Raw genomic sequence first — 23,554 nt, 5'->3', positions numbered from 1 at the left:
CAATGCAAGGCACCGACTAATTAAAAATTATGATTATGCTTTAAGGTATACACCATAATACACACCTCCGAATGTCAGGAAAACCCACCGGCATGCAGTTAACGCAACGCAAGCGTCTGAGAGTAGAGTTTATTATTATGTCTTTAGCGGATTAGGTCTGTTACACCGTCTCTCTTTTTTGTCTGTTTCATGTGTTATCCTTTTTTTCTCTCATAATAAACTAATATGTTTATATATATATATATATATATATATTTTTTTTTTTTTTTTTTTTTTTTTTTCACAGATTTTGTTTTATGACTGTTATTTAGTCTTGATGAGTTCTGGACACTGTATGCTTTGGCAACACTTTCTTCACGAATTGTCATACCAATAAAGCGTTTTTTAATTTGAATAGAGTTATAGTCAACAGAAAAAAACGTAGTGCTGCTGTTGCAGATTGGAGATGTATCAGCATTGATTTCTCTCTGGACAACAAAGGGGTCATGAAACATAAACTCACAAAATGAAATGCAAACTATGCAAAGGCCAAGCCTATATTGAATAGCGTGTTGTGCCTTAATAGTACATAGTGACTATACTGCATACATGTACATGATTAATAGTAAATAGTGATTACACTGCATAACGTACATGTTTAATTTTAGTTCCAACCCGAGCCTGCAGCTGTTCAAGACAGATGTCCTGCACTTCATTATGTGAACCACCAGAGAGCTGTAGAGACACATCAGACATATCAGAGCATAGTCATAATAGTCATAATCATTATTTCTTAGTGTAAATGATTTATACCTTGCTTCATGTTACCTAAGTCTCACTAAAACTTTTATCACTAAAATCTTCATTTCATTTGGAAAAAGAATGACTGGCAGTTTACATTGTATATTTCATGCATATTTCAATTGATTTAATGGTAATTTTAACTTTTATGAAGTTGGCAACTTGTACAGTGGCACATTCCCATTAGAATTCTGTGTATAAAAAAGTAAAAACGTTTCTGAAACTTTACAGGATGTTTAATGTCTGTTTTTTTTTTTATTCCTGCAGACAGGAGAACACTGGTCATTCAACTTCAGAATAATACATTCTTTCTCTAAGATGACAGAATAATGCTGTCTTTCTCTATGATGACAGTCGGATAGCGCTGGACTGAAATATCATGAACAACTTATCAGTAACACGGCAAGCCCAAACAAACTCAAGAGAGCCACACAGAGACTCCCGCAACACTGATTTAAGTGGATGTCCAGTGGTGTTGCCCTGGAAACAGCCGAGAGTAAAGCCTGGGAGGTCACTCCTCCCCTTCGCCCTCTGGTCTGCACCCGTTGCCATGGTGATATACCACACACAGAGAAGGCTAATACTTATTTCTGATGATACCACGGCAGATAACCACTTCCAGCTCAAAGTGTGGTTCAGGTATGTCCCATACAATGCTATAAGCGCATCAGACAGTTTACTAGCCATCAGCGTGGACAGCAGACCTTTGCAATTATTATGCTGCGTGCACACCTTCATGTCATTAAGCCATTTACACAGGACTAGACTGTGGGTTTGTTTAGAAGCAAGGGATTCTCAACAGCACAGCATTCACTTAAATGTACAGTCGTCATTTGCAGACTTATCTTGAGTGGACTGTAATGGATGCAACTTATACCCAAGATTCCCACCAGCCATCTCCTGCCCCTGCCACACTCACCCACACACACCCCCACACACACCACCCCAATTCTCTTTTAAATGTCTAAAGAAAGCCAGGAAAATAAGGCAATCAATTACAGTAGCTAGACCCCAGACAGTCCCAAGCATCCCACCGAAATCATAGAGAAAGAGTGTGAATCTAGCAGTGCGTAAAAAAACATAAAATCAATCACATCTCGCTCATATGTAAACTAGGCCAGAAAGAGAATGCATGGGCCAGAAGGACAAACTCAAAGCAAAACAAACAAACAAATAAACAGAAAAGAAATCAACTCAAATCACAGACAACAAGGGTTAGTCTGCGTATATGTTCAGATTCACTTCAGAAAGAAAAGCTTTACCTACCAATCAACACGTCACAGTCTTAAGGTTACCTTTCAGTGAGAAAAAGATCACTCAAACCTTTACAGCAAAACTTCTAGAAGATTCTTAGTATCTCCTTGCCATTTCCCTCCAGTTCACGGTTACAAACAAAGATGAAGGGATGTGTGGTGTTCTTGATGCAGTCTTAAAAAATTCACATTGCAGTCCCGGGATGGGGACCAAAGTCTTTGTGTGTGTGTGTGTGTGTGTGTGTGTGTGGTGCCTCAGTAGAAGCGCTTGTTCCTCTCCTGGCGTTTCTGGAAGACAACAGCGCCCACCACAGCACACACCACGATGCCCAGCAGGGCACACAGGAGCAGCAGGAACACCTTCCAGCCTGTTAGTGGCGTGCCGCGGAAATTCCCCGTCGGGTCGTCAACGTTATCTGGGGAGGAGGGAGTCCCAGAGTGGTAGTATTACTTGGAGTAGAATTTACACATCAGTCAGTTTAGCAAGATTGAACACCCAAAGGGATTTGAAGTTGAAGTTAATTTTGAATATGTGGCATACAGTTCTGTCCAAAGTGACTTTAAACATGTGAAAACTATAGAATATTAAAGCAACACCAAAGAACTTTTCCTCTGTCGCACACACACTATTTGTTTATCCAGCACCAGCTTTGCAAATAAGGATGTCCACAGACAAGGTAGAGAAAGTTGCATGATTTTATGAAAGTATGATGTATTGCAACATCAGCCGATAGAGGGCCGCGTTAGGTTATAGCCGATAGAGGGCCGCGAAGCGAATGCAGAAGTGCCGTTCACCCTGTTACGAGTTGATGAACCACTGAAACGATTTTGGAAACATTATTTTAAGGTACAAAAAACTCTTTGGTGTTGCTTAAATATTGAAAAATTAAGCATTAAAAACATTTTCTAATGTTTTCTAACTGCCATTGTGATTTTTGTCTATGGATCTGGTTCATACTTTGAAACTACACCTGATGTTGTCAGTCAAGGAAGCTGGTGCAATCAAGGAAGAGAGACACATGAACAGAATAGCAAATAGCTGACGACGACCTCGAACAGCTTCAAGGTACTACAGTAAATAACACAGATTGGGCTGTTATTTTATCAAGCCTTCAGGTTCATGACATCTAACCAAAGTAGGGCTGTGAAACATTTAATAAATAATCACATAATTTTGCTGTGATAAATCACTATTAATTTCTTCATTATAATGGAGCTTTTAACAATCATTTTGAAATGTAATATCCTGGAATTAATGCAAAATGAACAAACTTTGAAGATTTAACTTTGAACATTCTACACAGAACAAGCCAGTAGCTTTCCATTAAAACCATTAAGGTCACTGACAGTTAGCTTAAAAGGCATATCTCCTATACACTATAACAAACCTCTGATATCTCCTATGCACTGTAACAAACCTCTGATATCTCCTATGCACTATAACAAACCTCAGATTTCTCCTATGCACTATAACAAACCTCAGACCAATATATTATGTGCCAGTTTACTGTCAACAACAGTCCATGCAAGTATGAAAAGGAAGACAGAGAGAGAGAGAGCACCTACATGGAAGAGAGAGAGAGAGAGAGAGAGAATTCAAGACTTTGGAGTGTTATTTAGCTTAATGGGTGCGTTGTAGAAGAATTCTGGCGATATTTCACATAAATCTAGTTTCTCAAGGTGCCAAGTACTGTCAGTACGAAATAAAACTAAAATAATCGGTTCGACATAGCTCGAATTGCTGCAGCCAACAGCTAGAGCTTCCAGGCAGCTACAGCGCTACTACTCTGAGGGCATGTTCATGAAAAGTCATGCAAGCAATAATTTCGATGCTTTTTCACACTTGACTCTTCCTGGGGGGTGGATGTGTATGTTTGTAGATGATCACCTTTAGGGGATTTGAGTAGGCTGACACTGGGCTCGATCTTGGTCCAGTCCAGGTTGTCCTCTTCCTGGGTGTGCTCCACCATCAGCTGATACATCTTCATCGAGATGATGTCGTGATTATCTGCCAGTGAGAGAAGGCTGAGAGATTTACTGAGGGAACAGGAACATCTCACCACAGCCTCAAGAGCCAAAGGCCGTTTACTTAGTGGCTATTCATTCCAAACGTTCTCTGACATCCAGCTTGTTGTAAATCAACCAAACCAATCATGTGGAGACAACATGTAGCATTATAAACATGCTCCGTACTGTCTGGAGATTTACTAAATATTTCCTCAAACCAACACACATCTATCAAGTTATATAAAATGACCACGTAGACAGACTCAGTGTTCTTGGCCTGCGGAGGAAGAGGATATTTTACTGTCCGTACCAGACAGATCTCCCGTGGCTGCGGAGGCCCCGAAGTAGTAGCCAGTGGGCAGCCGCACCCCTCCGATATCGATGCACTCCTTCCACTCGTTCTTGTCGTCGACATCCACCATCACCTGTCAAGACAACAGCAGGACACAACCCTTTAACGGTGCCAGAATGGACTCAGATATTCCTCTTCAATCTCAGCTCTAATCAACACAATCAGAGACCAGCTGCACACAGCTCAGATTATTCACAACGCCACTCACCATCAGAAATACACATTACATCTGACTTTAACAAAACTCAACACCAATTTCATCTCCTCAGGCGACCATTTTATATAGTTATATTTTCCTCAACCTCTGTGGATATCATCCAAGGCTAAATTTGAATCATAATGTTTTTGTTGTATTGAGAACATATGATAAGCTTCCATGAGAAAGGACTTTAAGCAAGGTCTTTTCAGATTCCTTAACAGGGCTCTAGTGAAGGCCAGTATATCCTTACGCAGCATTAGCTTTTCTGTCTATCTGTATTTCCTATAATGTATCAAATGTGCATAAGAATTAGTAACATGGGCATCACCAGGATCACTGTTGCTCTGATAATAATCCATTATTATATTTCATGAGTGCACACAGACTTGACATGAACACAGTGGCGTTCTCCTACCGTCAGCCGTCCTTTGGAGTAGCGGATGGCCAGGTACGTGTCGTGGTCCTTGTTGCGGATTTCGGCGGCGCATCCTCCAAGCTCAGTGGGGCGGCCATCTTTGCCGTGGTCGTAGGCCACCGTGCCGTTGCTCACCATGGCGGAGATGAAGGGAAACGAACGCTGAGCGGACAAAGAGGAGGAGTCAGAGCAGGAAGTGGCTGACCAGCAGGGTGGCCCAGATCACAGAGGATCTCCAGTCAATCGATTCAAGCCTGGCCAACTTCACATCAAAGGTGCTGGTCACCATATTCCCATTCCTGCCACTTTTTTTCACAAACACAAAAGCTTTCTTAACAATACTAACTAAACAGTAACTCTTATATTTCACCAATGTACAGGTGCATCTAAAAAAAATTGAACATCGTGGAAAAGTTATTTCCCCCCCATAAAACTTCAAAAAGTAAAACTTTCACATAATCTAGATTTATTTCACATAAAGTGAAACATTTCAAGCCGTTTTTCGTTTTACTCTTCAACAACCCCAAATCGGAAAAAGTTGGGATATTGTGTAAAATGCAAATAAAAACTGACTGAAATCTACAAATCTCAAAAATCCATTTTTAGCTTCAAAAAGGACATAGACAACATATCAAATGTTGAAAATGACAAATTGGACTATTTCATGAAAAATATGTTCATTTTGAATTTGATGCCAGCAACACATTTGGGGTTGTAATATTTGTGATTATGGTTTACAGCTCACGGAAAACAAAAATCCTGTATCTTAAAACATTATAATAAAGAATTTAAAATACAGAAATGTCCACCTGAGAAGAGCTCTAATCAACTAATTAAATCAAAACACCGACAATGGTTTCCTGATGCTTTGATCTCTCAGTCTGGACAGGGTAATGGACTTTTCCAACATATTCTTATTTTTTTAGATGCATATTCAGACTCTGAGACCATCCAGCGAGGAGGATTAGAGTTGGACATAATATGATTTGAAATACAGATTTGGCTCTTGGTGCAGGAAGTACAGTTCTGGTCCTTTACAAATCAGAACTCTGTGTCACTTCTGAACGTTAAATAAAACGCAGAGTAGAGGTTGGAACAGACTGAAACAGACTACAGATAACTGCAACCTTGAGTGATGTGATTAACATAAAGTGTGATTTGGCCAGGAACCAACATCTCCCACAATCCCAGCTGCTCCCACTCCCACTAGTAAGTTCAGCAAATGGAATAAAAAAAACACAGCAACAACACAAACACAAACACAAGGCAGCACGGCGATACACAATGCACATATTCTACATGGCCCCATCACAGAAGCAGGCTGTAAGCAAGCCACTCAAAGTGATCTCCACCAAACAATGTAGGCTAGACAAAGGAGAAGCAGAACCATATGGAACAGTTTGCCAATTTAGCATCAGTGATGCAAATACATCACAAACTGAGTTTCTAATGTATCTTTTGGTAAATCTGAAATATAAATGAGGTCACAATCGAAACACAAAGTTTGTATTTAAGTCTTTGGTGTACAGTAAATGGGGGTTCCATCAAAATGGATTGTGGAATTGGTTCCACAATGTTTAGTCTGATTATCAAAGTTTATTATAATGTGAAGCAGACAAAAAAAGGCCAAATAATACAGTATAAGCTAAATGGATCTGAAGCTAAACATGTCAACACCAAAATGCTGAAAATAATAATAAAAAAAGTGTCCCAAAAGGAATGCAACAGACATCACAAATGGTGCCAGTGATCAAAAACATGGATTTGTTCATCGACTCACGTTAGAGGTCTCATCATTAGGGTAGGTATCTATAACTATGGCCAACCCATGGAAGTTGGCTATGCTGCCATACACAGGCCCTGCAGAAAGAGAGTCTTCAGTGAGTCCACACACATACAAACACACACACGCACAGACTTACATCCATGCCGTGGAGGTCATTGCGGAAGGTATCCACAAAAATAGCCAAGCCGACAAAATGATCCTGATTTCCAAAGATGGGCCCTAAATTCAGAGTTAAGGGGAAGGGAGTAAACATAAGTAAAACATAAAAGAAAGACAAATCCTGAACAGCATGATGGTGGACTTCAGCATCCAAACAAAATGTGAAGCATGCAAGTAAAGACAAAGCACTAGTTGTACATCACAAAATGTGTTTAACCCTTAAAGGAGTACCGTCGGAATGTTGAGAAATGAACATTCTAAAGAATATCTGGGTTCATTGAATTCAGCGTAGAATTTTAGAACCTTCAATTGTTGCGGAACTTAGAATGTTCAAAAACCTACACCTTTAAGGGTTAATGTACATTACGTGACAGCAAAGATTACCAGGGTGCAGTCTCTCCTTGGTATACCATATAGCAATGCCATCCCCATGAAGATTCTTCTTTCCCGACCCGTGGACTTTGAATTGCACATGCATCTCCCAATCCTTCAGGAAGCAGGGCTATGTACAAAACGTGTGAGTTGTTGATGTCAGTACAGTGGGCCTAAATAAATATGGCATTTCAGAGAAATGTACAAGTACATTCAAAGATAAACATAACCTTACCACGGTGTTCCAGATAGAACCCTCCTTGCTACGCTCGTCAGGAGTAAGGCGAACATACTGACTAGTCACCAAGGTGCTTCCAGAGAAATCCCACTGACTGGATGGGTTCGTCCCAACTCCTGTGTAACCCAAATACAAAGACTCATGTGACACCCCGAATCTACTTTAGCAGTATCAGACTCTGCACTCAGGTAACCAGTGAGGCGAGGGACGTGACATCTACTGTTACTGTTTTCCAAGGACCAAGATATTACAATTACTTAGTCAACATTTCTTTCAGACAAGCTCATCACATAAAACCACGTTCCTTACTTCCTACTTTATTATTAACAGAAAAGGTAAACACCACTGGCTCTTAACTTTCTGCTAATATTGACTTTGGCAACGATACTGCCATGATGGCAATCAACGATGCAAGGCAACGACAGCCAAACTGTACAACATGGACTCCACACAAACGTAACTACAGAAATGAGAAACATCTTGCGCTTCATCAACAAAAACAAGAAATTACATAGGCTTCTAATAGATCTTCCTTTTAAACTTGTTCATCAACTTAAGGGTCATGTTTACTGACGTTAGCTAGCTACTATTATCAGATCTAATAACTGAAATTAAAGACGGATATCAGTATTTAATCATCAGAAGTCATATCAGTCTAATAGTTAGACATTTGCTTTACTTTTAATCAGGTGACCTGGTGTCACGGGCTAGCTAGCTGTCAAAAAGCCTAACGTTAGCAAAGGTATGTTTCATGGGTTCGCCAACAAGCTAGCTGATACTTACCCTGATAAGGTTTCACGAGTGAATGTTCCCGTTTAAGGTGTTCAGCATTACCGTCTGTAATATCGGAATGGACTGTTGCAAACTGAAGTAACCAAAACAGACAGATTGCCCTCAAAAAACACCGACAGCCCATTCTGTTGTTGATTCCTGTACTGTAGATGTACATGGGCGTTATTTCGCTTCTACCCGCCGCCATATTTAAGAAGTTGTGCTTGAATGTTCTTCTTCCGACTTCATTGAAAGTGAAAAACACTCTTTCAATAGTTCCGATCATAAACACAAATCATTGAACATAGAGCATACATGTTTCCTAATATGAAAATTGATTAAATAGCTGTTACACTGAAGTACTATTTACTTTTAAAATGATGTACAACCAACCAGTACAAAATGCAGATGACCACATTGCCCTTGAGTATTAGTTTCAACACGGAATGATTTTAGGACCGGTCGAATTCTCCACAACCAATCAAAAATGCGCACATAGCTAAATAGTGTTTTTCCCCGTATGTGTGGCTTCCAAGTCTTGCAAACTAAACGAAGTAAAGAAAAGGAAAGTAACATGTACGACAGTATAGGATTGTTTTCATCTCAGCTTTGTTTTAATATGTGTGTGGAATTATTCTAACAACTTTATCAGAAATGTCATGGAACATACACTACCGGTCAAACTCCCCAATGTGTCCCTTTTCTTTTATTGAAATTCAAACAGTTCAAGTCCAATGAATAGCTTGAAATGGTACAAAGGTGCCTATCACAGAGATTAAAAAAGGGTAAGGTTACCCAAAACTGAACAGTTATACATTTCAGAAGTATCAGTATAGTTTCCTATCAAACGGCACTTGGAAACCAGGGGGAAAGAATGGTTCCAGCAATGTAGCAGCAGCCAGACCAATGGATACCTTGTCTTAGCTGAATTACTGAAGCTAAGCAGGTGTGGGCCCGGTTAGTACTTGGATGGGAGATCTCCTTGGAAAACTAGGTTGCTGCTGGAAGTGGTGTTGGTGGGTGGCCAGTAGGTGGCACTCTTCCCTCTGGCCAAAAAAGATCGATCCCAATGCCCCAGTGCCGTGACGAGGACAGTGCACTGTAGGAGATGCCGTCCTTCGGATGAGACGTTAAACCGAGGTCCTGACTCACTGTGGTCATTAAAGATCCCATGGCACTTATCGCAAAGAGTAGGGGGTTCCCCGGTGTCCTGGCTAAATTCCCAACCTGGCTCATTCAATCTGGCCCCCTAATCATCCTCCACTGTAATTGGCTCATTCACTCCCTCACTCTCCACCTCAAGCTGGTCTGTGGTGAGCGTTCTGGCGCATAATGGCTGCCGTGCATCACCCAGGTGGGTGCTACACATTGGTGGTGGTTACTAGTGAGGTCCCCCCATCCATGTGATGCACTTTGAGTATCGAGAAAAGCGCTATATAAATGTAATGTGTTGTTGTTCCTCGTAGTATGGAGGAGGAAGCCTGATAGTCTGGGGTTGTTTTGCTGGATCCGGTAGGTGAGAGCCGGATCACTCCCTATTAACTCCATTGTCCCTGCAATCTGCTGCAGTTCCGCTAGGGGCGATCACAAATAAGTGCAAAAACAATGGGGGTCTATGGAGCTAGACGGCTAATGTGTTTCTTTCACCTGGTTGTCGTTGAAAAATGCGCAGAAAAACTGTTGGTGTTTCTGGTAAGGATTTGAGATTGCATTGAGTAGTTTAAATAAAACAAGATTTCCAAATGGCTTGCATAGTTTGTTTAGGCTATTAATGTGTTGTATACTGTTAAGTACATGCCTAAAATTGTGGTCCATTTGTGGAAAAACACTTAAGATACGTTAAAACGAACTGAGTATAAGCTGGTAACTGACATTTTAAACAAAACGCCCACACACGACTGAACGTGGGGAGGCAGCGCGACATCTATGCGACACGATAAAATGAAGTGTCATGCAAGTGGATCGGCTTGCACGACACTTCATTTTGTCGTGTCGCATAGATGTCGCGCTGCCTCCCCACGTTCAGGTTTGCATAAAGATGGGCTTCGCCCAGCTTTTTGACGCGCGACATATTTTCAAATGCAGCGCTGCCTTCCCGGAATGCTTTGCGGGCGCGTTAAAGTCGCTTGACGTCACCCATAGGACTAGAGTGGAATGCGACACGACAAAATGAAGTGTCGTGCAAGTGGATCGGTACCGTGACGCATCTGGCGTGACACGCTTTCAGCACCAATCTCACGCTCTCACGCACTCGCAAGAAATGTCACGCCAAATCCATTCTTATTTTTTTTCCAATCCGTTCATTTTTTGTTGATGACTAGACTAGACCACAGCATTGTTTCTAAATAAGAAGAGACGAGTTTAAGGCATACATATATGTCTAGACCAACAGCAGGTAGGTCTCAGCGCAGTGTTCTGTTGATTCGCTGACTATTAATCCAGTCTGCGACACCAACATGTTGCTATTTAGACCTATGAGGCAGACAGAAGCAAAGTGTGGCCGCCCATTCTTCTCTGTTGAACTACTCACAAAGTAGGCTAGCCTAATCATCACACAGATATCATATTAAATAACTTTTATACGGTGCTATAGCCGCTATTTGCTGTGATAAACGGTTCGCGAGAAAATTGACTTTCAAGAAATAATCATAGGCTATTACTCTACAGCTCTGCGCTCATCTCAATTCATATAGGGTGGAATAGCCTATCTCACAAACTTTTCGTTCAACTACATGACAAACCGTAAACCAGAAAAAACAGCAGAGCTTACCGAACACAAAGGTTTAATGCAATCCCCTGTAGTTTAAGCCGTTCCAGAGTAATCGGTTTTGAAATGGTAGCAAATTTCTATATGGTCTCCAACTTTGGGCTTTAAGTGTCTTAAAACTGAGCTGTGCTTAAATACCTATATATCTGTAAATATTAAAATCAGAGGATATACAGCTCATGGCTAAGAGTTTGTCTATGTAGCCATAATTTTTATTTTCACAAAATGCTAAGCATGCATGTATTTAAGTGTGCTTAAATTGGGCAATGCATGATTTCATAACAGGCCAAATAGAAAAAATAAATGTTAAATATAGTCTAGATATAATATTAAAATTAGATGATATAGGCTAGTATAGAGTTAGATAAAGTTGGATGGCTCCAGAACTCACACCAGTGGATTGTGTCTTAAAGGAGCCACACCACTTTTATGACACTAGCTGTTCTGTTGTCCTTTAGTTTTGTTGCTACTGGGCATGAAGGGCAGGCCAATTATCTCTCCCTCCTCTCCCCCCTCCACCCTCAGCTACATAACATCCTGGACATTGGACCCAAAATGGCCGCCTGCACTACTCCACTTGCACACTTGGTACACTTTTACAACTGGTGTTGTTGTCCTGAAAACACAACACTTCTGCTGCTCTTACATAACTTGCACCACTATGCCACTTTCTTCTTACTTAGATCAAACAGAACTACCCAAGCCTTTTATTGGCCTGAATTTGCACTAGTATTTTTATTGACTGTCTATGCACAATTTCAACCACATTTTGCTGCTCTTATTTTTTCATTATTATATGTGCCCTCTTATTTACTTATTTACTTACTTTTTTGTTTACTTGAATGTTATGTTTGTCTGTGGACCTAAATTGGTAAAATATGTCTTGTCTTCACCGTGGGATAGTGAGAAACGTAATTTCGATCTCTTTGTATGTCTGGAACATGTGAAGAAATTGACAATAAAGCTGACTTTGAACTTTGACTTTGACTTTGACTTTGACTTTGAAACTTTGAATTATGAGTTCTGTCCAACATTGATGGCATAGGTTTAGAAAAAAAGTCAGCACATTTTAATCATATCGCAATAATACCAATAACCGTGATCATTTTGGTCATGATTTTTCATCAAATGTTCATACTCATAAAAGTTGAGTGGCTGGTAGATTTTGGAATCCCCCAGCCACAATGGTAGGTGGAAAAAAATAATTTATTTCCATCCATGATACATACGTACACTCATACACACATTCATATTTGTAAGTCTCAATCTGTCCATTTCTTTCCACAAAACTCGCCAGAAGTCATCATTTAAGGGGTTATTTTTTATTTTTTTCTACAACGGGGGCATGCCCCCGGACCCCCCTAGAATTGCTGAGCTACTACCTTTTTCAGGTGGGCAGGGCGGCCCTTTTCATGTCTGTGCCCAGGGGCGCAGTGGCTCATAATCCTTCCATGCCACGAGGTAAAAACACTGGTCTTGTTTTCAAGTGTAATCAATAAATTAATTGTACATTTTGAAGAAACTTTTCCATGCTATTAGTTTTTTTTACATAGGCCTAAATCAGGGATTATACATAGCAAAAGAGTCAGGGAACAGACATTTTTTAATTAGGTTTAGGGAAAAATGTAACGCACACGCACTATGACTTCACAAAATCTCACTCCAGCCAAACATCCAAAGTTGGCAACCCTGCTTATACCAGAGACTTTCTAATGAGGAGACACAGCACTCAAAAAATCCTCCATAGAAATGCATGGGGTTAGTTTGTAACGCCAATATGGCCGTTGTCTACACATATCCCACCCCTTTCTCGTCAAAACGTCAACATGTGAATACATTGAGCCAATCATGTGGTGAGATGTGACTACATTGAGCCAATTATGTGCTGTATTGTGCAGACATCGTGCCAATCATGTGTTGTGAACTCGCCGCTGGAGCAAGATTGGTGTCATGAAGCCTTGCGCACGCGCATTTCTGCCGAATAGGATGCCCAATGAGTACCCATAAAGCGTTGCAATATGGCCGCAGAGTGGAGGGACTTGCTTAAAATGACTTTGCTTATACAGAACCAAAACGTCTACCACAGCATTTTGCAGCACCACTCAGTACCCTCTGGTATGTGCCTAGGGGTTCATCCTACAGCAAGATAAGATAAGACAAGATAAGATCCTACAGCAAGATTGACCCAAAACAAAAAGTCCAAGCTATTCGAACTACCTTAGGAAAAAAGAACAAACATAGAGTGCCTAGCACACTCCAGACTTAAACTCAATCTGAAAATTGGGGTGTTCTAAAACTTTTGACTGGTAGTGTATTTTCAGATTTTCTGAGAAAAAAATAAGTAAGATTAGCCTACCAACTGTAACCTACCATGTGAAGAACAAATGATTTCTTTCCTAGTCTAACGTATGGAGCTTGCAAAGGGTCATGGTGGGAATAATTTACAGGTGGAAATGTCTTTTTAGGGCTCCTTTTATATTCCCTTGTAATATTTTTGTGTGTGCAATAGTTTTATGCTCCCTCACAAGGCCTACTTTTGATTTTGCGAGGGAATGCAAAACCATTAGGAGGGAACGCAAAAACATTACGAGGGAATGCAAAACTTATTGCGGGGGATTGCAAAAACATTACGAGGGAACATAATAGAAGCACAACAAAATAAATTCCCACCTCGATAAAAGTAAATTCCCAACAGACACTTCACAGGCTTTGTAGTATTGCAAGGGAACACACAATTATTGCGAGGGAATACAAAACCTATTGCGAGGGAACGCAAAACACATTGTGAGGGAATGCAATAGAATCTCCAAAAATATACATAACCACCTCAATAAATTAAATTCCCTTTGTGGGCTCTGTGTGTTAATCTCATTTTCTTACACACAATTCTGACTTTGATTTTCTCTTTCTGAAATTATTGCTCACTTTCTTTTTTCCCCCCTCAGAAATTCGGACTTATCTCAGAAATCGCAGAAAGTCTAACTTCAAACCCTTTCCTTGTCCCTTTCTTTAATTGGAAGACTAAGGACTAGCTTGGGGCAGCAGTCATAATTTGACACATTTTCACAAAAAACATTTCTACAAATCTATACATAATCTGATCTAAAACCATGAAATATATTTGTATTATCCATATATTCTCTGATATCCCTGACATCAAGTAAGTCGGCAATGGGTCTACCTGCTTTCACAGACTTACTTCTCACCATTACTTTCAGGGAGACATACTGGTGGAGAAAAGCTCATATTCATCTAAGATCATAAAAATATCAGAGGTCCTTACAGTCTTTTTCCAGCCATCCATTCAGATGCCACATGACTCATAGGGTCCACCAGATGATGCTGGACCAAAGGGACACATGATTTGTGCAGATATGGACTTCAGATGGCCCTCCTCGAGTGAATTAGCAGGCAACAGATACCCATATTTTCATCACTCTCCGGGTAATTTATCCTTCGACCTAAAAATATGTTTTATGGATGTGTCTTTATATGTATTTCAGTGGTCTGTCTGAACAAACAGTCTGGCTTAGCCATCATGGCCAGGAACCTCTGAGAATGCACCAGCTCATTAATCTCTGTGTGTCAGGTTCATCTTCACCAGCAGGGGGCTGTAGATGCTTAATTTAACCCACTTATACTTTGGACTGGTGGCACGCAAAATGGCCTTTGGACTATTGTGGAAAATTGTTGAAGAAATAATGTCTGTCATTTACTGCATGCTATGCAGACAAACAATTAATTCACTAGAAATACATGCATGTGCTTGAGGCAATGTTTAGTCTTCGTGTGTGTCTGGGTGTGCTTTCCCATTTCAGTTTGTGTGTGTTTGTGCGTGTCACCGCTTGGATAGAATGCTGGGTGAATTACATATTAATAGTGTGTTGACAGCACAGATTAGGTGTGTGTATGTATGTGTGTGTGAGCATTACCATATCAGTGTTTGTTCTGCAGCATACAGCAGTGTTCCCATTCATATGAATAACATGTTTCTCAAACTGTCACCAAATCCATTCTCTTTAGCCATCCTGCTTTGAATGCCTTTGTGTCTCTGTGTGTATGTGTGCGTGTGTGTGCATGTGTGTGCGTGTGTGTGTGTGTGTGTGTGTGTGTGTGTGTGTGTGAACACCATGTGTAGGGCGCCTCCTTTGGTGACCTGACTCCTGGGATCCATCCTGCTTGTCTGTAGGATTCATCATCCCAGCTGAAGCTAGAGCCTGATCCCTCCTATCCAACCCATAAGCACACACACACACATGCACACACACACACACACACACATACTCACACAAACACAGGCACGTACAGGCATGCACCGATACATGTTTATTTAGTTGTTGCAGGAGGTAGACTGTATGCTCTTACTGTAGAACTACCCTGATAACATCACAGCATCGAACACAAACCATCTCTGGCAGACGAGAAAATGAGGTGGAAGCTGTTCCCTCGGTCTTGCCACTTTATATGAAAACAAATGACATATAGGAGAAGAAGAGTAGCAGGAGGAATAAGGAAAACTACATAAAAGTATTTTATGAAGCCAATATGACAGGATGACACTCGGAGATATTGGCGAAAGCAAAGCGAATACAAATGTAAAAGTGACAGCAGTGATTTGTGACGCCGACGGAGAGCCAAGGACCGGCCACTGCTCGAGACCAGAGACACTTCCAAGCCAAACATGCCACGGTCCAGCTGCGGACACAAATCACAGCGCATTTATATTGACTCATATTCAACATTCTGGACATGATTCATGCTCACTAATGAAGAACAAATCCATTTAGGCAGGACCAATGAGAACAAGGGGAAGGGGAATGAGGGATAATGACTGGGCATTGAGTAAAGATTGCTCATCACGGTAAGTGACAGGTTTGTGAAATACTGCCCAGGACTAGTCCTCATTCAATACCCTTTGCTATTCTTGTGTCCTGTCCTAATTGCACAGTGTACCTCAACCCAGAAAAAGAAGTCAATCTCCAGTGTAATGCTTATGAAGCAGCATTTGTGTGGTGGTGCACGCTAAAGGTTAGGTACCTTGTCAGAGGATGTAGCTGCTTCATTTAATCCCAAGCAAGTGACAGATAAAGGGCAGAGAGGAGGAGGAGAAATGATAGAGATCAAGCACACACCACCGCTAAGCCTCCGGAGGGGACAGAGGGGACAGAGGACAGAGTTCCCTCACTGGGACATTCCACCGGAATGGTAACCAGCTGATGTGAAAGCCACCAATCATGTTTGACCTTTCTTTGCATCCCCAATCAAAATGGCAATTTGATTCAAGAGTAATGGGGGAAGCCAGACGTCTGCCCTCGTTTCTGCCTGCGCGGAATCACTTGACCCTCCGAAATGAAGGAAATGGCTCTCGGTATGTTTATAAAATAATATTTGTGAAACAAGTTTCATGAGCTTTGATGTTGTTTTCACAGTCAAGAGTAACAACAGCAACCAGAGGCTCCAGGTCAAGAAAGAGAGAGAGAGAGATAGATAGAGAGAGAGCAAGAGAGGAGAGAGAGGGGGGGCAAGAGAGAGAAAAGGAGAGAGACCAAGAGAGAGAGAGGGGGGGGGGGGGAGAGCAAGAGAGAGAGTGCTCTGATATCCCAGTGGTGCGGCGAGCCAGCAGGGAGGATAGAGCTCAGTGGTGGCATCCAGAGTCCAGACCCAGAGTGGATGATTGGAAACATGTTCATCACGCCGCACACCAATTACTCCTTCAGAAACGCCTCTGGATCAGGCCGAAGGTGTTTGTGTGTATGTGTGAATATGTGTGTGTGTGTGTGTGTGTGTGTGTGCGCGCGTGTGTTTGTGTGTGTATGTGTTTGTGTGTGAATATGTGGGCCTTTCTGCAAATACGGGCACTTTTGAATTCTCTAACTGAGGAAAATAAACCCTTATGAATTTTAATTTCAACCATCACAGCATGTCAAATAAACATGTAAGTACACAAATTTGGAAAAAGTCGTGAAGATTTTAGTTTTTAAAATTTTTTTTTTTATGATTTTCTTTTTTTTCTTCTCGGGGTATGTCCTTACCGCAACAGAGAAATTACAGTAAATGTATGCATTTTTCTTTTAAAATGTTTACACAATTTCAGCACTTTTGTATTCACTGCAATCAACGCTTATTTCTAATCATACTCAATGAATTTAAAAAACATGTTAAAATAGAACATTTTATGATTTTCTGTGTACCAGGAGAAAAATCAGACGGTTAATACAAATGTCAGTTGTACTCATACTCACAAAAAATAGAGTAATGACAAATGTATTTTTTATTATATTGCTCCAACATGTACATTACATGTTCAATAACTTTTACAAATATGTTCATGAATAAAAAAATATAAAATTATTATTATAATTAGCTAATGCATTGTTGCGGTAATGACATTGTGTAAGGAAACCAGTGTTAACAGCAAAATGAGGAATAGTGTCATGCCATATGAGGATGTATGAACTGAACACAACACAGGCAAACAGGGACACAGGGACAGGGTAAACATTAAACAGTAATAAAAACAGGGTTAAAACCATTTCATTTAAATTTTCTGTGTAATTATGGGGTTGTTAACCAAGATCATCACTCCATCTCTGATGAAAACGTAGCTACAAACTTCTCTGATGCCTCAACTACTTTCTGTTTTGCCTCCTGGTTTCTTTTACTTACTTTCCACTGTCTTCTTTTCAGATTCACCTCTTTCTTTGTCATCTGTGAGACAGTCTTCAGTTGTCCACTTTCCTTTCTTTTTTTTTGTGACGCTCTCTTTCCTTCTGCAGATACTCTTTATGCTTTTCTGGGTTGTTCATCATTTTTTCTCTGCTTTTCCTTGATCTTTCTGTTGAATTAGGTTTCATCTATGGTAGCTAATGTGATGTATTACTATTTTGGTTGATATATTGGCAGTACAAGTAGAAAATTAGAAAAGTTAGAAAAACACCTTTTAATATAATGCACTGAACTTATTTACTTATATCAAGAATAATATTATGTATATATATATTAGTCTATCAGTAATTTATTATCAAATAATTTCATAAAAAAATTAAACATATATATTTTAAGCATTCTGAAAGTAGAGTCCCTGGCAAAAGTGCTGCAAAGTGCTGCGGTAAAGACATGCTGAGGTAAGGACATTTAAGCTAATACTGCAGAAAAATGACACCTAGCAAGGTCTGTTGGGTTAGCTCTTTCTCACACTATCTGATATACACTAGTTACATTAATTTAATACAAAATACAGAATAACTAGGCTGCCCGGTAAGGACACACAATAAGTACTACATAGGGAGTTATGATCTTTACCTTGATTTCTCCAAATTTTGGGACACAGATTGTGGAAGGTCAAACCATGTGCCCAATGTGGTCTCCTGAAGTCTTCTGTTTCCATGGAAACTAGATTTGTTTGGCTTGAGGAAATATGTTTTTCTATGGCATTTCATGTGTGTGAGTGATTGTGGTGTGTGTGTGTGTGTGTGTGTGTGTGTGATGTGTGGGAGAGGAAGGCAGTGAGTGTTTGTGTGAGTGTGTGAGCATGAGCGTGTGTGAGTACGACAGGCAGGAGAGCAGAGAGGACAGTATGAGAATAAAAAACATGGCAGAGCCATTTGTGGAGCTTTTTATAGAGAGCCACACATTGATAGGCCTTGCCGTAACATGTGGACTTTCCGTCTTGTATATTCCATTGTGTTTAGACAATGAAGTCTGCTCGACCTGAGCCATGAGAAACAACATGTGTGGCTCAGATCTATCAAAGACCTACATGTGCACAAGCACATCCAGATGGACCACAGACCAGCTCAGGCAGTTTTGTCTTGCCTTGCAGTGTGTGTGTGTGTGTGTGTGTGTGTGTTTTGGTGTGATGATTTGGTGTGGAGTGATAATAAGCAGCAGTGTGCATAAGACATTATGAATAAACAGGATTGTGTGTGTACTTTATAATGAGAACAGACCTTCGCACATTAACTACGTTTATATGGACATAAATATTCCAATATTAACCCGATTAAGACAATATTCCGAATAAGACGATGCCATGTAAACAACATTTTCTGATAGCGTTGACCCGAATAAGGTCATAGTCAGAATAAGCAATAATCAAATTGAGACATGTTGAGTGTTGAGTATTCCGACCTTAGTTGCATTATTGAGGTGCGTTGTATGCATGTACAGTATACACCTTAATCACAGTATAATGTCTTATTATAATTTTCGGTGCTGAAACTTCAACAGAATCAACTGTTAAGAATCAAGTCATACGAAAGCGTAATAACCTACCAGGTGTAACACCTACGTCTACTTCTCTCCACTCGTCATCCAATCAGTGCTCAGCGTCACCAGAGTACTGATCAGTCAGCTTCACTAGCTCATTACTGTACGTACACACCGCCGCCGACTTGAGCTTCCAAAGAGTCAGGAAGTCATTCATTTTCAATGGAAGCCGGCTTCTCTCAGCTGCCAGAAGCGTCAAATCCGTCGGCGTTGCATTTTGGGCGTCTTGAGCAACTTGAGCGTCAAGCAGAAAGTGGAAAGTCAGTCAACTTTATGGTAATGAGCTATGATGCGGTTCAGCGTCCAACGACCAGCAACCAATCGAATAGACGGAAGTATTAAGATAGAACACGATGGAACGTAAAATGCAGTCACGTCAGAGCGGCCAAAGCGTCCAAAGCTTCCCTGGACTTTTTTGACAAGCGTTCTTGACAGAGCGACCAGAGCTTCTTTGGAAGCTCAAGTCGGTGGCGGTGTGTACGTACAGTTACTCCATCACCGCCTGCTCTTGCTGTCAGCTCATTATCCCCGGTCACCTGAGACCGTAAACTTAGACTTTGTATCACTCTTTGCGAAGTCTTGATGTGATGCTACATGAGACTGCCATTTTTGTGTGTCTACTGTATACCTGACCTCTTTGTAACCAGCCTGTTGCTGCTGCTGTGTCTATCAGTTGGTCTTCTTTGTTGTAACTTTGTCCTTATTAAAACTCCTTATTTTTGGGTGATCTTTGCGTTTGTGTCCAGTCTGGCACCAAATACAACAGGACTGAAGGTGGTATATAAAAAGTTCTTTAGTAGACTGAATGTTTCATGATTAAAAATCACACTAAACACAGGCATATTTGTCCATTTTATGGCTTGCAGTCATGTGGGCTTTTCACATAAGAACCAGCCTTTTGTGGCTTGCTCATGCCCAGAGAGTGGGTTTGACTTTCTGACTGGATATCTCTTTAGGCACGTCACATTAAGGGCTACAACCGCCACTGATTAATTCAGACATAGAGGAAATGGTGTGTGGATGATGTTTGTGTCGCCCTGACCCACTGCACAATCTCAGCTGGTGTCCCCATCTCTTTAAACAATGCATTAACGGAGGAGATTGGCCATCACAAATATTGACTGAGGCACACAGGGAATGATTACTGAAAATTAGGAACACAATGGTTGCCATGCAACCGATACTGATTGCGCATTGAGGATTACCTCCTTGTGGTTACAAAGTAACAATATTCCAAAGAACACAAGGACAATGACTCAGACATCATTAACAACTCATAATTTTTTAGGTTTCAGTTGTCATTTATTAGAGCTGTCACATAGCAACAGAAAAAGTAATACACGTAGCTCCCTGAAAGAGAAGCCATACATGAAAAACACCCATCTCAAATCCACCAAAATAAATACTGAGTACAAAAGGGTGTACAGCTTTGTTGGGATTTTCACAGCACATTCATGTGGTGAGCCTCAGTCCTCTGGACTGTTGAGGGGGGCATAACCTAACTTGATCACGCCAAAGCCTCCATGCTGAAGACGCCAGTTGCTTTGTGTGAACATGTGAGGAGGGGACAGCCGAATCTCATGTGCATATACTGGGGTCAACCGATGTGCCTACAGTTGTGTGTATGACCTGTAACACACAGTCTGTGTGTGTCCATGTGGTGGTGTGTGTGTGTGTGTGTGTGTGAATGGTCATACACCATTCTGTGACATTCTTGTCATGAGGGCACATCCCTCACATACAAACGTTCCTCATGGCAGTCCTGCTCTGGACTGGCCTTTCTCTAGTTTTGTTCTAAGGTTTGTTCTATCATTTACAGGAGTGGAAGTTGGGGGTGTGTTCTTGTTCATAGTCTACAATCCTGCTCATTTATTCTCTTTTCCTCATTTGGAAAGCATTTCTCTCACTCCTGGCTACTGTTTGCGGTACGCTTTGGGCTGGGTATGGACTAAGCCTTCTGACCAATCAAGCTGCCAACGTGCCTTTGAACATGAAAACACTTTAACAGCTCACATTGGTGCTTGTGTGTTAAATTGCCTCAGGTAAATCTCTTCCTAGAAAACTCCTCAGGCTCGCCGTAACGTTGAACCACACTGGAGATGCTAATTGGAACCTGACAAAGGACAACGTTAAAGAAGCACGTCAGAGGCGGCCGGCCGGGTGAAGTGTAGTTACAGAAAACCTTCACTTCATGCTCAAGGCATTCCAACCAGCTCTGATTGGTGAACTTGTTTTTGTGTGTGTGCTATTTGCAGGGTGTGTGGATGGGCTGGAGGAGACAGGCTTCGGAAGGCACAGCTGTATGTGTGAGTGTGGAGCGACATGTCACCCCACTGTGCCATCTTAGTATGCTGTGATTAGTCGAAGGACTCGGGAGCCAGCTGTGACAGTAATGTCGGGGAACAAATTCCTCAAGTTCCAAAAAAAGCAACAAAAAAAAAACAAAAAAAAAAACAATCCAGCATGTCAAATTACACTCTTTTACATAAAAATATATCTGTGAGAAACTGAACTTTATCGTTCTCACTACCTCATCCGCGTTGCCCTGCAAGCGCAGACACGAGAGAAAGAGACTCATTTGTTCGTACACACACGCACACAGTTCCCCACTGCGTCCCTCGTTGAATGTAAAATGTTTTGTTTGTGATGTTAAGTGTTGTTGCATGTTTGGTGGGCTTTGGGTTATACAAGAGATGTACGGGGGTTTTTATTGTTGGTGTCGGGTGTTTGCCGCCGGTTTGGCGTTCGTTCACGCTGTAAACCAATTGTTTGGTTTGCGGCGATTCCGCTCATTCATTCATTCACTCATTACAATGTCATTACCAACTTCATTCTTGTCAGTAACAAATACATAGTGTGGTACCCACTAGCTTGTCATCCATTTGCCATGTCATATCGTCTGTATAGTGCCCATAATCTGGTTAACGCATACATCTACTCACAACACTTCCTGACGCTCCGACCTCTGTCACTGTCCCATTGCGGAAGCGCGCTCCGCGCCGGGACAGGTTATTTTAAAACATTCTGCAGGGGTAGGGAGCAGGGCATTATGCTACAGGGGTGTTTAGGATATTCTTTTGGTTGTTTTGTTTCTTTATGCCTTGTAGTGAGGTACATATTTATAACAGACATATGTTTTGTTCATTATATACTTTTCGGTTGTTTTCTATATCATTGTTATGTTGATTTGTTATGTATTAGTGAGCCCTATTCTGAGTACTTCCCTAGCTCAATGGTGTGTCTCAATTATCCCCATTTGACAGTACTAGCTGGGGCTATTTAATGGGGTAGCTCAGTTCCCAAAGGGTGCGTAGTAGGTGAAGGACTCTCCTGTTGTGAGGCAGAGTAAGTTATGTGTTATGCTGATACTTTGGACTATGCATTGTTTGTTCTATCTTTGTTTGTTTTTTGGTAGGGAAAAGTATTTTGTTTATTAGTGTTGCTATTTTTGAATATGGTGAAAAAATAAATAATTGAAATTAACAGAAGCTACATCCAACCTCTCCTGCAAGTGCCGTTTTCTCCATCTCCACCTAGAACTCACAATCCAACACGTGGGGTGACCGCCCGGTCGCTCACATTTGGTGTCAGAAGTGGGATTGTGACGCCTCTGGACAAACTGGAGAGGAGAAGTGGAAAGAGAGGTGGAAAGCGAGGACGAGGTGGAAAGCAAGATCGTACCTGGCGGAGGATGGCATATCGACGCCTAGAGCGAACAGACCAGGGGGAGGTCACGGAGGCAGAGGAAGAGCCACAAGGGGCCGATGGAGGAGCACTAGAGGGTGAGGTGCCAGAAGGGACGGACATGGCCGGGCTGTATGCGCTGCTCCAGAAAACGCTGAAGTCTCAGGAGCGTGAGTTCTTTAAGCAGGAGCAACGCTGGCGAAGCGTACAGGTCCAGTTGAACCAGCTCCGGGATGACGTTGATGAAAATCGTCAGCCGCCAGCACATCCACCAGCCCTGCCACCAGCCCAGCCACAGGCACCCCCAGCACCAGCACCACCTCTAGCACCCGCAGTGCCGCCAGCCCAGCCACAAGCGCCGCCAGTGCAGCCACAAGCACCGCCACAAGCACCGCCATCCCAGCCACAAGCGCCGCCAGTGCAGCCACAAGCACCACCTGTTCAGCCGCCAGTCCAGCCACCAGTGCAGCCCGCAGACCCAACGGCCCCAGTGGCATGGTCAC

General features: G+C 41.6%; 1 protein-coding gene across 2 annotated transcripts; it reads right to left on the bottom strand.

Annotated features, from left to right (window-relative positions):
- Positions 1–998: 998 nt before the first annotated feature.
- Positions 999–8,565, bottom strand: lman2 (lectin, mannose-binding 2). 2 transcript variants are annotated; one of them, XM_042061369.1, is made up of 8 exons: positions 8,345–8,565; positions 7,559–7,677; positions 7,336–7,453; positions 6,787–6,866; positions 5,007–5,168; positions 4,351–4,465; positions 3,922–4,041; positions 999–2,449 (listed from the first exon to the last, which is right to left on the bottom strand). In XM_042061369.1, the coding sequence occupies exons 1-8, from the start codon at positions 8,538–8,540 to the stop codon at positions 2,289–2,291; spliced, it is 1,071 nt and encodes a 356-aa protein (XP_041917303.1). In that variant the 5' UTR covers positions 8,541–8,565; the 3' UTR covers positions 999–2,288. The 2 variants fall into 2 exon arrangements, with proteins under 2 accessions (XP_041917303.1, XP_041917302.1); XM_042061368.1 differs by lacking the exon at positions 6,787–6,866 and adding an exon at positions 6,929–7,011 and having other exon boundaries at positions 8,345–8,564.
- Positions 8,566–23,554: the final 14,989 nt, after the last annotated feature.

Source organism: Alosa sapidissima, chromosome 14 (genome assembly GCF_018492685.1).
Source record: "Alosa sapidissima isolate fAloSap1 chromosome 14, fAloSap1.pri, whole genome shotgun sequence".
Taxonomy (NCBI): Eukaryota; Metazoa; Chordata; class Actinopteri; order Clupeiformes; family Clupeidae; genus Alosa; species Alosa sapidissima.
The sequence above is the reverse complement of the archived record's forward strand: the minus strand, read 5'-3'. Positions and strand labels throughout refer to the sequence as shown.